This window comes from Leiobunum rupestre, chromosome 3 (assembly GCF_980474605.1).
Source record: "Leiobunum rupestre chromosome 3, qqLeiRupe1.1.hap1, whole genome shotgun sequence".
Classification (NCBI taxonomy): domain Eukaryota; kingdom Metazoa; phylum Arthropoda; class Arachnida; order Opiliones; family Sclerosomatidae; genus Leiobunum; species Leiobunum rupestre.
The window spans coordinates 18,071,215-18,085,464 of record NC_143386.1 but is presented as its reverse complement, the minus strand read 5'-3'; the positions used below and the strand labels follow the sequence as shown (position 1 = coordinate 18,085,464).

The 14,250-nt window shown below is 34.1% G+C and overlaps 1 protein-coding gene across 1 annotated transcript; it reads left to right on the top strand.

The window, feature by feature from the left end:
* Positions 1-9,394: 9,394 nt before the first annotated feature.
* Positions 9,395-9,814, top strand: LOC149949732 (uncharacterized). The gene has a single exon (XM_090169474.1). It carries the CDS (start codon positions 9,395-9,397, stop codon positions 9,812-9,814), a length of 420 nt encoding a protein of 139 aa, XP_090025600.1.
* Positions 9,815-14,250: the final 4,436 nt, after the last annotated feature.

Genomic DNA, 14,250 nt, shown 5'->3' with positions numbered 1-14,250 from the left:
AAGCGAAGGAATCGGTCCCTTTCATCTGGCTTTCTTCTTTCGGGAATGTCTGGTAGTCGGTGACCAACCGGCCGCGTGAGTATGGAGAAGACATTGCTCTCATGTATTCTCGGCTGCATTGACCATCATTTTCTGATCGGAATGCCCTGGATGGATGTCATCTGGGTGGTTAGCGATAAGAATTTCATGCGCGCACACTGCGCAAAGGATTCAGCGAGAGTTATTTTTTTAAAGTTTAGTTTATAGGAGACTCGATCGAGACTTCATTGCACATTCTTTCACAGTTGTATTGCTTTCAAAATGGCATATCTCGTACTTGGAGCACTAGATAATTTTCTCGGCGCAGTTGGAAAATCAGTACGCTTTAAGTCTTGGGGTCTGCAATACGGTTTTGTTCTGGGAATTGTTGGACGGAGTTGAAGACCAAAACAATCAGTGACGTCATTTGTTGCATTGCTTATTGGTTAATTTGGATTCGTGTCTTGTTGATAATTGTTTGCATTTTAGTAACGGGTGAATTTTTTTTGGAAATTTTGTTATTGCAATGTTTATGTGCAGTGTGGGAATGTTGAGTTTGTGTCATGGCGGTTGTGGGTGATGAGTTTATTGTGCTTGCGTTTTGTATATATGGGTGGTTTCTCTCCAACTTCTTCTTATTGATTTTTGGGACGGACCGAGTGCTGAGGGTTACGATAAACGTCTCAACGTCCAAATTCCCAGGGTTTCCACTAACTGTTCACGGTATTCGTCTCAGTATCAATTTGCGATTGAATCGAGCGGGATTCGTACCAGTGTCCTCCTGTACGACAGGCGGACGTTCTACCACAGAACCACAGATACATATTACGATTCATTGAAAAGTATAAGCTTAGCTTAAGCTGAAGAGTATATTAATTGTTTCTAAAGTCAACTTTTTTTTTACGTATGAAATTTTAAAGGCTAAATTTTGTTTTAGCGCAGTCAGCAGAGATAAGAGGGTTAAAGGGTAGAACCCGTGGGCGTCCACTTAGTTAGTTTTTTGTCTATCGGTACTTTTGAATCGTTAAAACTCATTTTTGAATACATTTTCAAGTGGTATACAACGCGCTTTTTTCGGTTTATCTAAACTTCTTAATTTATTTTACGTGTTTTCTTATCGGCTTTAAATTTGTGATACATTTTCATTAATGTGGTTACGTTGGTTTTATATTTTGAGATATGTGCTGTTGTTTAGCCTTCACTATTCAGTTAAGGTTTTTTTTGCGTGCGTTATAAGCCGGGAATTGTTACGGGAAGGTGTTTTTGGTTTTTTCTATTACAATTTTCATTACCGTGGGTATATGGATTGACATTTTCTGGTTTTCGAAGAATTTGAATTACCTTGTTGTTTGATTGGGTTATTATTACAATTTTTTATTGCATATTTCTGTTAATACAATGTTTATTACTGTGGGTATTTAGATTGACTTTTTCTTGATTCCTAAGTTATTTTTCTTGTTTGTTGATAATGTGGGGGATAATTCATGTTTACGATTTTTTATTTGCATTGATTTTTATCGGCTTCATTGGGTTGTAGTCATGAGCCCACCTTTTTTTATTAGTGCTTTCACTTATAGTTTTGGTTTTCGCTTTAACTTTGGTTTTTCCATATAAATTTGAATTTTTAAGACCTATAGTACCATGGGTTGGTTTTTCTCTGTGAAATAGTTTCTTGCACGTATATTTTACGTTTCGTGAGTGTTCTAATAATTTTAAATTTGTATTTTATATTTCTCATTTTGTTGCTTTGGTAATTTAATAACGTTTTGGGTCTAAAGTTGGTTTTATGTTCTATTGATATTGGAAATTTGTTTAATACAATAACATTTGTAATATTTATAATTAAAATAAAATATCTGCTGGTTCGGATAGCACCGGGATAATTTTTTGAGGGCCGCTTTTGATGGCGGAATATCATTGAATACCGTGTTCAGTAGTTAATACACCCTAGGGGAAATTATTCCGAGGAGAGGTATATTTTGGTAAGCTTGCCAACTTGTTTGTTATTATTTTCAATGTTATTTACTGATAATTTTTGAATGAGAAATCCATAAAACACATAATTGTATTAACAATATAAACCAAATTCCAAAATATAACCAATATTTGACTAAAAATAACTTAAGCACTTCTGTATACAAATTTCAATGAATATATCGACTGCTTAAGCACGTTCAACTTCTCTCATGAGATAGCTTGGCTAGGCCTGTCTGACTTGATTGACTTTTGATCTCATGTAACGTATAAGTGTAATTAAAACAATTATCAAAATATATATAATATCGGCCCGGCATAACACATTAAAAAGAAATTCATATTTGTAATAATTAATATTAATGTAGTGAGGTTTTATCCAACTGAAAAATATTTAAGTTATTTTTGAAGCCATGACAAATATTTTTATAAGCGCGTTTTATGAGGTTTAAAAGAAAAATGTTAAGTTTTGTTACTCTTCTTCGGTAAATTATTATTTTCCCTTTTGGGAAACGGAGCGTTGCAAATGATCATTAAGACAAAACACTTACATTCGTTTGGTGATTACGGTTTTCAAAATACAAGTTATTTCCCGGACTTTCCAAGGTTTATACATATTTGAAAGCACGAGCTCTATTTATCTGAACTTTTCGTGAAGATGCAGCAAAGGAATATGTCGATAATGTGACACGCTATTTCTGTTGATTTAGCGTCAAAAGAGTCAGAACTGTTTTTAAAATTTCTTCATTTTCTACGGGGCAATTTCAGCATTATGCGTTGTGCAAAACAAGCAAGCTTTAAGAAAAGGCTCCGATAACGTCAATTCGAAACCTTGACATCACTAGACTGTAAACGGAAAATCACTTAAATCTTAAAATAGTGCATATCGAAGAGTAAAAGACACTTAAATGGTTCATTATTTTCAGGTAAGTATTTGTCTTATAACAACTACGTTAGAAATGGAAGATTATAAAAAGGCATTACGAGTTTTGTCTAAATTTTTCTGGTAGGTTGCATTTTATTCAATTCCTATATTTCATCAAATATCAAAATTTTTCTATGAACATTAGTTGTGATTGAGATTTTCAGAATAAATGTGATGTAAATAATAAATTTATCTTGAGAAATAAGTGACTGTAACCAAAAAAACCCTACAGAATGGTCTTAAGAGTCGGAGTTATTCAAGTGAGCATATTTGTTTAAGAGAATGTTTTCAATGATAGAGTGATTTGTTTTCTAATAAACCTAAGACTACATCACGTTTTCGTCAATAAGGTTGAGCAACAGTTTTATACTGTGACTCGTATACATTAATGGAAAAATTTAATCTTTATTTCGATTACATATAAACGACCATAACTAATCATAAAACATTAAGTAAAACCTGAGTGGAAGACCTCACTAATTTACTCGTTAATTGATAACTAAATCAATGTTGAATTACGGTTTGATAACGATGATTTCCGAGATTTTCCCTAATCAGAGCTTGTACCGATTACGGTAAGTGGTCAGAAACTCCATGCAGCAACAATAGAACAAACAGTTAAAACACGACATCTATGATAAGTTTTTTAATTTAAATTTATGACGCATGTGAGAATTGGTAAAAAGATTATTTGGCTTTCCTTTCGAATCTTCATATTTTTAGCAAGCATTGGACGTCGAATCAGGACAAATATATAAGGACACCAAGAAATGCATTGAAACTTCGATGAATTTAAGGTTGATCGCATAAAAACACCGTTACATTTTATTTTATCAATGATGATAATTCTCATATTTGTTCTAGCGCTACTTACTTCATGTTACAAGTGGAAGACGTAACAAAATTCGCCTGGAACACCTTTTTCTCTAAGGTAGAAATAATTTTGAATTGTAACTTAACAAAATAGCGAAAAGTAAAGTTAAAGTTATCTTTACAAACGTTTTGATTATCGTCACAATATGCTTTCGAAAAACACTAATCGTACTTTTCACCCTGCTAAAATTAACATGTTTTGGATACAATGAGCATTAAGCACCTCACTGTTCAAATGAAAAAAATTTAATAAGGGGCTTTCAAATTCATATTTAAGGACCCAAGAGCACATTTAATAATAATAATAATAATCAGTTGGCTAACACCCAAGTCATCTAACGATTTTAATGCCTTTTAACAAATGGCTAAGCTGCAATGCGTATGCGGGTGGTGGTAAGCCCTTCATGCCACGCTAGTCAACAGTTCCCTACACTAACTATAGCCGCTAACCTCTACAAGTTTTTATGGATTTGAGTTACATCGGAGGATAATAATTCCTATTTGTTAATTACTCTCGCATTTAGATAAATCGAATACATGCAAAAAATATTTTTGGCGATTTTGATTGATACGCGACCAATTTGAGATCCTTTAAACTGGCTGATTTTGAACGTCTTAAAAACTGAAATTAACCAAAGTGTATCCCAATATTGTAAATGAAAGCAGTTAATATTATTCTTGTTAGTTTTCTACAAAAATTCCCACAATATTTGAACATTTTAACAGCTCATATGGAACTCTTTTCCTTTATAGTAGTAAAACAATGTAAACAAGGAGAGGAAACAATTTTGCTCGTATTAATTTAGGTGATTTATAGGTTTGAAATATTTTTTGTATCAGTGACAGCACTTTCAATATTTTTCCCACAATTTAAGAACCTAATCTTTGTAGAAAAATTAAAGCCCTGAACATTTAAGCACATTATGTAAGCACCGCTTAATTATCAGCCGTTACATGTAATAACTAGTCTTCATAACAGATGGCGATAGTGCATCGCGTATCTAAAACTATTACCACCCACTCGATTTGAGAGATCACGAACTCTGACTTTGTCAGAGGTTCGCGCTCTCGCGTCAACACCGGTAACAATAGTCAAGTAGGCCACTGTGGTAACGTTAAGCCTTTTTGTAAACCTATTTTTAATCGTAATAAACAGTTAATCATTTCAAAATACGCCTAATAATTTAATTAAGAACAACTTCGCTAAGACGCCGAATTCCTGAAGATAATAATTAGATCCGTTTAATAGTATTCGCGAACAACGGGACAGAGAGCAATAACAAGATTTACTTGTTCTTCGCGCATTTTATACACATTTCTAAATTGTAGCTATGACCTCTCTTTTCGAAAAATGTTGCTCAAAGTTAAAAATGATGAACTCAGAGGCGCACAAGCATCGTGGGGAGATGGGCACATTTTGATTAGGTGGTCGTTCGCTTCACTTATGGAGGTTGGTAGTTAATGCTTTTTTAAGTTAAACTATCCCACAACACCCTCCTTGGCTTGAAATGGGGGAAACACTGGCAGCAAGAGTGCTATGCCCACTTGACAAGGGCATAATTAAAGTTCTGGTGTTAAAATTTATGAAATGTTTAAATTAGTATTTATAATATTTTAATATTTAAGTGTATTTTTGGAGAAGGCTTAGTTCTTAAATTTTATAGCCACTGGACTTGCTATTAGTGCCAATTGAAATCGGCAACGATCGTTTCACGAGGGATATCGAATACACCGCTGTCGTTGGAACAATGGACGAGTTGATTATAAGTGGTCCACCGAAATCCATGTCTAGAACGTCCACCAACAATATGATCAATATAGATATGTCTGTAAGTGAAAGTTACCTAGAATATGGGATTTAAATTAAGTTTTGTTTTGTAGCGTAATATCATTTGTGGATTTTAGAAGAAATACAAAGCCTTTCAATGAGAAAGTTGTAGCGCTTACTAAAAAACCTATAAACATACCTTCTTCTGTTGAAGAAGGCTTTCTTTAAGTAAACGACAAAAAGGTTGTACTTCTTAAAATCACCTTCGCCGAGCCAGAATGAAACAAAATTTTATGGATAAAATTATTCAGTGTTTTAAATATATTTTATTCAATTAAACATTTAAGACGTTAATGACTTAGTATGACCAAAAATGCGTTTGTCACAATATAAAAAATTTCAGTTAAAATTATAGCCAGTCCTCTATTGAAAATCATTATTGCAAGCAATTCTCACAAAGGCCTCATTAGCCTTGTTAAAAGTTTGCGTTCAAAAATATTTAATTTTTCTATCTCAGCCCACGTATTTCTGCAATGTCCTTTAAAAATGTACTTAAATAACATTTCGCTATATTATTTTGAAACCGAAGTCGGAATTATTGAACCACACTTCTGAAGGATTTTAATTATGTATTATACATATTTACTACCTCATTTTCGAGGGGCTGATCACTCCGCGTAATCGGTGTACAGAGCCGGACCTTTGACTGTACTGAAGTCCCTGCCTTTGGCAGTGCTAATCTAAGCGTAATCCGGTGTACAGACTTTCTAAAAGTGGTTAGCCCCTCCGCTCATTTCTTACATATTTCGTGTACAACAAATCACGATTTTTTACATTGCGTTACTTAAACTTTTGTCATATGTTATTTTAGGTTATAACAATTTTTTTTCATAAAGATTTATCGTCATGCAGCTTTGGGTATCTAGGCTAGACCAGATTTGAGAAATACAGAAAGGACTGCAAAACCCTATTCAGTTATCCCCTATATTTATACACAAATTTACCTTCTAGCTGGATATTTGGACAAAATATTTCATTCTTGTTCTATTTATAAATGCTTTATCAAATTTAAAGACAGAGTGCATTTCTTCATTAAAAATTGCTAGCTCTTCAGACGAAGTAATGAAATGAAAAAAGGAGTCAGGCTCTCAAAAATGGCATAATCGTTAAACAGTTCTCGTAATTTTCTTCACGACCTAACAATTCTGCCTATATTGTAGGTAGTTCCTTGTTTATTTTTAATGGCCGTAGTAGGGTTCTGGATGAATGTCAAATTTGGGAAAAGCAGAACTAGGAGAATAAATAAATTTAGGAAGAACAAAAATATACGTAAACAGTCGTCAATGACTTCAGTTGTCTCTGTTTTGTTCCTTTATGTTGAAGGGGCCTTTGCAAATCTTTTGCCACTCATCAGACAACGTAAGTTATTAAGATATTTCGGATAAATTAATTAAACATTGGAGCAATATGAGTTTGGCTGTTCATTATCTAAAAGTAATAAACGGCAAATAGAGCTTACGTAAATGAAAAGTTAACCACAAATTTCTGTAAAATCCAAAAATTATATATCAATTTATGTTAAGTTGAGACTTATTTTTACTTATTTATTGATAATGGGAAAGTTTCCGTCGTATTATTTTTAACGTTAGGATCATTTTGTCATCGTTTCAAATATCGTTTTTTTTTCAAGGGAAAGTTTATACAGTTTATTGCAAATCAACATGACAAAGTTTCCCGGAAAGAAATTAAAAATAAATACACTTTCTAGAAATTAAGTATTTATATGTTTAACATGTAATAAAGCATTCTTATACTTTAGAATTTATGAAAAAGGTAGTATTCGCTCTATCCTCTATATGGCGTACAAGTACAGTCGCCCACAAAAGTAACGTTCTTTTTCTCTTTCAAATTATCGGCGGCGCGCCGCAACCATTCTAAAGCATTTTTATTTTTATTTATCTGATAATTTTTTATCAAGATTCTAACCTATTTTGTATAAAATGATGCGATTTCGAAAATAAAAAATTTATTTTCTCACCATCTATAAAGGCAGCGTTGCTAAAGACTAGTCCGGTCAAGTCTACAATCTCGATGTAAAATATACAGTCGTTTTTTTCACGCTTTTAATAGTCGATAAATTGTTTTGGTTAAGGCACTTTCTTAGACCTAAATTAAAAAAAACCAACGCGCTTTGCTGTCATCTATCGGTTTATTTAGCAGATTAAATTTTATAACATATTTCGATGGCATTATCTGCCTTTCTATGAGGAATTTGTCGGAAAAGTGTAACAAATAGGCTGGGCATTTACTAAGGACATCGCAATTAACTAGTCTCATTTAAATGTTAACCACACGCTCTGATGAAAAACGCAGATATTCTACCCATGGAATGTGCGCATCCGCGGAGAAGATGTTACTCAAGAAACGTGTAGTTAAATATTTTCTTGATTAATGACTCTGAAGAACGACATTAAATATCTTAAACTTTAAAAAAACTTCAGTTTCATAATGCGCAATGCGATATTTAATTTAAACCAATTTCTTTAATAGCTTTGAACGTTGTGATACTTTTGCGTGATATCAAGTTATTTTCTATTTCGGCTTTAATTATATCACAAAATATGAAACTTTCTATTGAATTTTTGTGAAGCTTCTGAAGAAACCTTTTTACACAAAATCCCAAAAGGATTTTCGTGTCCTGCTTTCAGGGCAAGTGAAGTCCGATGCCACAGTGGGAAATCACATTGCCTCGACTTCCTGTAAATTTATTTGGCCACCAGGGTCTCCTGGGAAGGGCGGAGCCCACTCTTTAACCCTTTCACTCAGAACGGTAAATTATACATCGAATGCTAGGAAATCACATTCTGGGACCGATAAAATTTAGTTTCGTAATGGGCGGTTCATAAATTTCGACTTTCCTGTGAGGGGCGGTTCACAATTTTTTTTTTTTTAAGAAATTTGGTTTTAAGAAAGATAAAAATGTTTAATGTCATCACTTTACAGCTTTTTCGTAAGGGGCGGTACAAAAACTTTAAAATCTTGAAATTTGTGCGCTGAAAAGTGTTTTTGTTTAGAAGTGGCTGGCTTCAAATGAAAGGGTCATGGTCATGGGGTTATGTTCTCTCGGTTGTTTGGTGTGGCACGTAGATACTTCCAAATTTTGTCATTTTCACCTATAGCTGTTAAGATTTTTGGCACTGCTTAGTTGTTTGATTTTGAGAACTGTAGGGTTTAGCTACAAATAGACCCAGTGGCGGACTGGCTATAGAGTGAACCTGCCCGATGGCAGTTGGGCCCCACGGACCGTTCATGAAGTGGGCCCCTCAAACATGATAGCGTTATAGTTGTTAAATCTGGGCCCCTTTGCCTTCTGGCAGCCCAAAATATGAGACCCAGTCCGCCACTGAATATACCCTTGAAGGTGATATTACCTTTAAAGGAATATTCTAATCCATTTAACTCGCGTTGATCGTTAACTTCATTACCAAAAAAAAACAATCGATAGCATTTTTAAACTATTTGATGGTGGAAATTCGAAATATTATCTGTCTGGACGAAATTTGTTGATACATTGATTAATCAGAAAACAAATCTAAACTCTAAAACACAAGTAAAACTATACTAGCCAGTCAAGAGAAAAAAAATGGTTTGATAACTTTGAATTTAAATCTGTTTTTTTTGTTTAATTTTATCTATCACCTAAACGATATTTTAAATTAAAAATACGTTATCAAAAAAAATATTATATTAAAAGGATGTATTTAAAGAGGCCGCTTACTAAAATCAAATATATTTGTTATTTCGCTTTCAAATTGGGTAACGTAGCTAGCATTTCAATGCCAAAATTAAGCGTGGCTGAAAGAGCGCAAGTTGTTGCGTTGCACGACGAGGGATACAGTGTCGCTAATCTAGCTGAACGGTTCAATTGTAGTTTGCCAACAATCCGAAGATGGATAGCCAACCATGCTACAGATGGAGGACTCGTAGATTTACATCGATCCGGAGCACCACGCGCTACCAATCAAGAAATGGACGAAATGTTATTAATATTAACCATGAACGAGCCAACAACCACAGCAGCGCAGTTGAAAGCGGTGACAAGAACAGAATGTTCGTTACAAACAGTAAGGCGTCGATGGAGGGAGAATGAACTGCGCAGTTGCATAGCCGCGAAAAAAGAATTCTTGACCGCCGAACACCGTCAACTTCGTCTAGATTTCGCTCGGCAACATTTGGACTGGTCCGTTGACGATTAGAAACGGGTTCCTTTCACGGACGAATCTACATTCCAGTCTGAACCAAATTACCAGCACCGGGTAATTCGACCTATGGGAGCAAGATTTGACCCGCAGTATATCAATGCCGTGAAGAGAAGTGGGAGATTTTCAGTTTCAGTTTGGGGATATATGTCATTCAGAGGACTTGGAGAACTGGTGAGAATGAACTGCTTTTTAAATTCCGAAAAATATATTGGTGTCCTCCGTGATCATTATTTCCCGTCCTTGGAAAGAGCCTTTCCAAACGGAAATTACTTTTTCCATCATGATAAATGCACCGTTCACTATGCGCAAGCTGTACGCAACTGGCTGCGAGAAAATCACATCGACGTTCGTGATATCGATTGGGTAGTCAAGGGTGGGGATTTAAGTCTTATAGAGAATGTATGGGCGCGAGTGAAGAAACATGTGGGAAAACGTCGTCCTTACGAAGATTGCTATACACTTTGGGAAACGGTTGAGGCTGAGTGGAACGAATTGAACCAAGATGGTGATTTCGTAAATTCGCTGTATGACTCTTTACCAAGGAGAATTCAACAAGTGTTTCGTAGCAATGGTAGTTGGTGTAAATATTAAATTTTCTGGTTCAATAAAATGAGTGTATATGAAGATAATGAATTGCTAATTTTTAAATTATTTCAATAAAAACTGACCTTTTAAAATGAATTCCATAAATAAATATAGATTCAATTTTAAGCCTATCTAATGGTTAAACATTCCATGAAAATTTCAGTGGCGTAAGCATGGAGATGGTTTTCGTTCTGAAACCATCCGCTGGCCCATGATTTAAATTCCAATTTTATTTCCATCTCGCCGGAGTTAAAGCGTAATCTGTAAAATTCCCCTGGACGAATTTCTGACCTTTTCATTGTTGCCACATATATATATTTATATTTATATATATATCTCCAAATAGGGCGAAAGTCCCTACGACGGACTATTCTACCATGAACCGACAGGCATAGGAACTCTAAATATAAGATTTAACCAAGAATGTATTTATTTATATTTAGGAAGAATGATTATGTTGCGACAATCGCCAGGCACGTTGTACGCCTTTCCCCCGTCTCGCGTGGGGGGAAAGACAAAACGTCACCGGCGTTTGATTTCCATCGCGTTAGGTGACGTAAATTTTAAGCATCCAATGAAATACCGGGACTATTCATTTTATTTTAAGCGGAGGAGCGTACTGGGGGGACCAACGGGTGGATTGAGAGAAAGGCTAAAAACCGTCTCGACATAGACATTCTCCTTAGGCATAAATAAATACATTCTTGATTTAACATAAAAAACAAACGAAACGGTCTTTTACTTATTGTTTAAAGAAGTCTTCAATTAGGGTCTATATTGCTTATGGCTTTTAACTCTCAATTCCTATTCTGAGCATGGTGTGAGTGTTAAACGGTATCCGTCCACACAGAATCCCCGAGAAAACATAACCCCCAGGCCATTTTCTATGGAAGATCCCACGATTTAAAGCCAACCGCTACAAAAAACAACCACTTTTCAGAGCAACAATTTCAAGATATTAAAGGTTTTGTACCGCTCCTTGCGAAAAAGCCGTAAATTCATGATATCAAATATATTATCTTTCTTAAAACCAAATTTTGATCTTACACTTTTCCGACAAATCCCTAATACAAAGGTAGATAATGCGTTTGTAATATGTTATAAAATTTTATCTGCTAAATAAATCGTTAGATGACAGCAAAGCGCGTTTGTTTTTTTAATTTAGGTCTAAGAAAGTGCCTTAACCAAAACAAATTATCGACTATTAAAAGCGTGAAAAAAACGACTGTATATTTTACATCGAGATTGTAGACTTGACCGGACTAGTCTTTAGCAACGCTGCCTTTATAGATGGTGAGAAAATAAAAAAATTATTTTCGAAATCGCATCATTTTATACAAAATAGGTTAGAATCTTGATAAAAAATTATCAGAGAAATAAAAATAAAAATGCTTTAGAATGGATAATTTGAAAGAGAAAAAGAACGTTACTTTTGTGGGCGACTGTACAAGGAATATCGTAGTCACTATTAACATCTGTAGTCTAATGGTGGTTGGATTAACTAAGCCAGGAACAGGGTTAACATCTGTTTCTGTAAAAACACAAGACTATTTTCTTCCTTTCTTAGAAATGTATTCATTTGAATTGTTTCTTTATAATTGATAAATAGTATTTGAGATGTTTTTTTTCACAGGCCCCATCGCAATTACCTTACAAGCGTGTCCTTAAGTTACTCGATAATAACGAACCTCACTGCTTTATCCAAGTAACCGATGTATTGGATGAGGACCATTATTTCAACATTTCGAAAGGAATCCAGGCTCTTTTAGCCCCCAACCTTCTCTACGAGTCCGCTGCAAGATATTCCGAGGCAAGAATTACAACTTTTAATATCAAAAGGGCACGATATCTCATTTCCATTTTCGTACATGGTTCATCGAAATCAGTCATCGGAAATATTTGAAAATATCAACTCCAGGTAAGTGATTAGGTTCACCGTTGATTTGAACATGTTTAACGGTGACAGTTCAAGATGTTAACTTATATATCCAATCGTTTACATTTATTTTGCCAGACAATAACCGAGCGTTTTGAAACTTATTAGGACGTAGATTTGATTACTGATGTAGTTGAAATTAGTAGTTGGGAACCTAAGTGTAGTTAATTATTTAATTAAAATTAATTAATTTCAAAGAACCTTAATGTCAGGAAAACCAATGATTGGATTTATTTTTAAATAATCGGTTTTTACAAACAATCCCTAATTAACATGTTCGCGTTTCGCTCCCTTATTTCCAAAACCAGGTAACTTTAAAAATTTGGTTTGTCTAAAAATTATTTTATATTAACGTGTACACGTTTCGCTTCCTTATTTCTAAAAACAGGTAACTTAAAAAATTCGAATTTTCTAAAATTTTATTTAAATTAGCGTGTTCGCGTTTCGCTACCATATTTCCAGAACCAGATTACTCGAAAATTTCGTTTTTTTCTTCAAAATTAATCGAAATTAAAGTGTGAGCGTTTCACCACCTTATTTTCAAAACGAGGTATCTCTAAAAATTCTTTTTCGATAATACATCGGGTAGATTGTGTATACTTAAATGTCCGTGACATCTTGTTGGTTTTGACCTAATATATTTTCTATTTATTAAACAGGCTTCTACGAATTTTTGAAACTAACTTATTTGAATACATTTTCATTAAACTGCGATACATCGCTTACGTCAAACATAAATGGGAGCTTCCTCTACAATTCGACATGTCAGTTAAACTATCAGAAGTGCACTTAACATTTCTGTTCTTTGTCACATTTCTCAGCGCAAGCTCCTTCGTTTTAGGAATTGAAATATATTTAGGCTTCAACATTCCTAGGAATGGTGTGTCAAAACGTTCAAGAAATGAGCTTCGTCGACGTAAAACTAAGGAAAATAATACCTACAAATGTAACTACGGTACAAGACTTAAACAGTTTCAATAAGAGATGTAAGGCTGTAGCCACCTGGGATGTAGTTTTTACGTTATTTAGAATTTATATCAATGATGCTCGCTTAGGGAAATTTCTTGCGCAATCTTTGAACATTGTTGTTTTATACTATAGCGTAAGATTTGAACTTAATACGTTTAAGTGGTTTATCTTCATCTCTTACGAGGTACAACAGGCTTTTTTAAATTGTTGCTTTTTGAATTGTTTTTGTATTTAATTATTAATAAATTTTAAATTAGCTATTAACTTGTTTTTTTGTATTAAAAATTGGTAAGAAAATTTAATATATTCCACTCTATCGTCTGTTGAAATAGATACATAATCTAGAAAAACTTTGAAAAAAATGGACTAATTTTAATTAAAATATACAGAATAATTCAGAGTATGTAGTTTTAGTGAGTAGAAAATGTCTACAAACCATTTGTTTCAGGACTAATTAAACTTTCATTTGAACTCTGTTCGTAGCCATATTTAGTTCTTTCATTTTAATGCTAACTACTCAAGGTGTAGGGCAAATAAATGTGGTCTTGAACCCAATTGTTTTCCCCACTTTAACGCCTGCTTCCAGGTTAAGTTGATATGTTTAATTGAGTATTTCGATTAGGCTTAATTTTGCAGTTGTAAACAGTTATTAATTTATTTATAACTTTGGAAGATTTCAACCGATTTAAAAATCAAAAACAGATTTGAATTCTGCGTGATATTGCGAGTCAACTGAACCTAATTCTGAATAAATAAACACTTAATTTGGTAAAGTCAATTCGGTGAGGTGTTACTAATTACGGGTTTTCTTTTTCCACGTGAGAGACACGACAATAATGTTACGTGCATAAACATTTCGCGGAAATATTCTTTCCAACAAGCCCTCAAGCAGCTCTTTACGTCAAACAGAACCAAAATGGCGGCCAAATGAAAACGGCCG

Excerpts from the sequence above, each read along its gene's own strand:
- LOC149949732 (XM_090169474.1), top strand. The coding sequence starts at position 9,395 with ATGCCAAAATTAAGCGTGGCTGAAAGAGCGCAAGTTGTTGCGTTGCAC.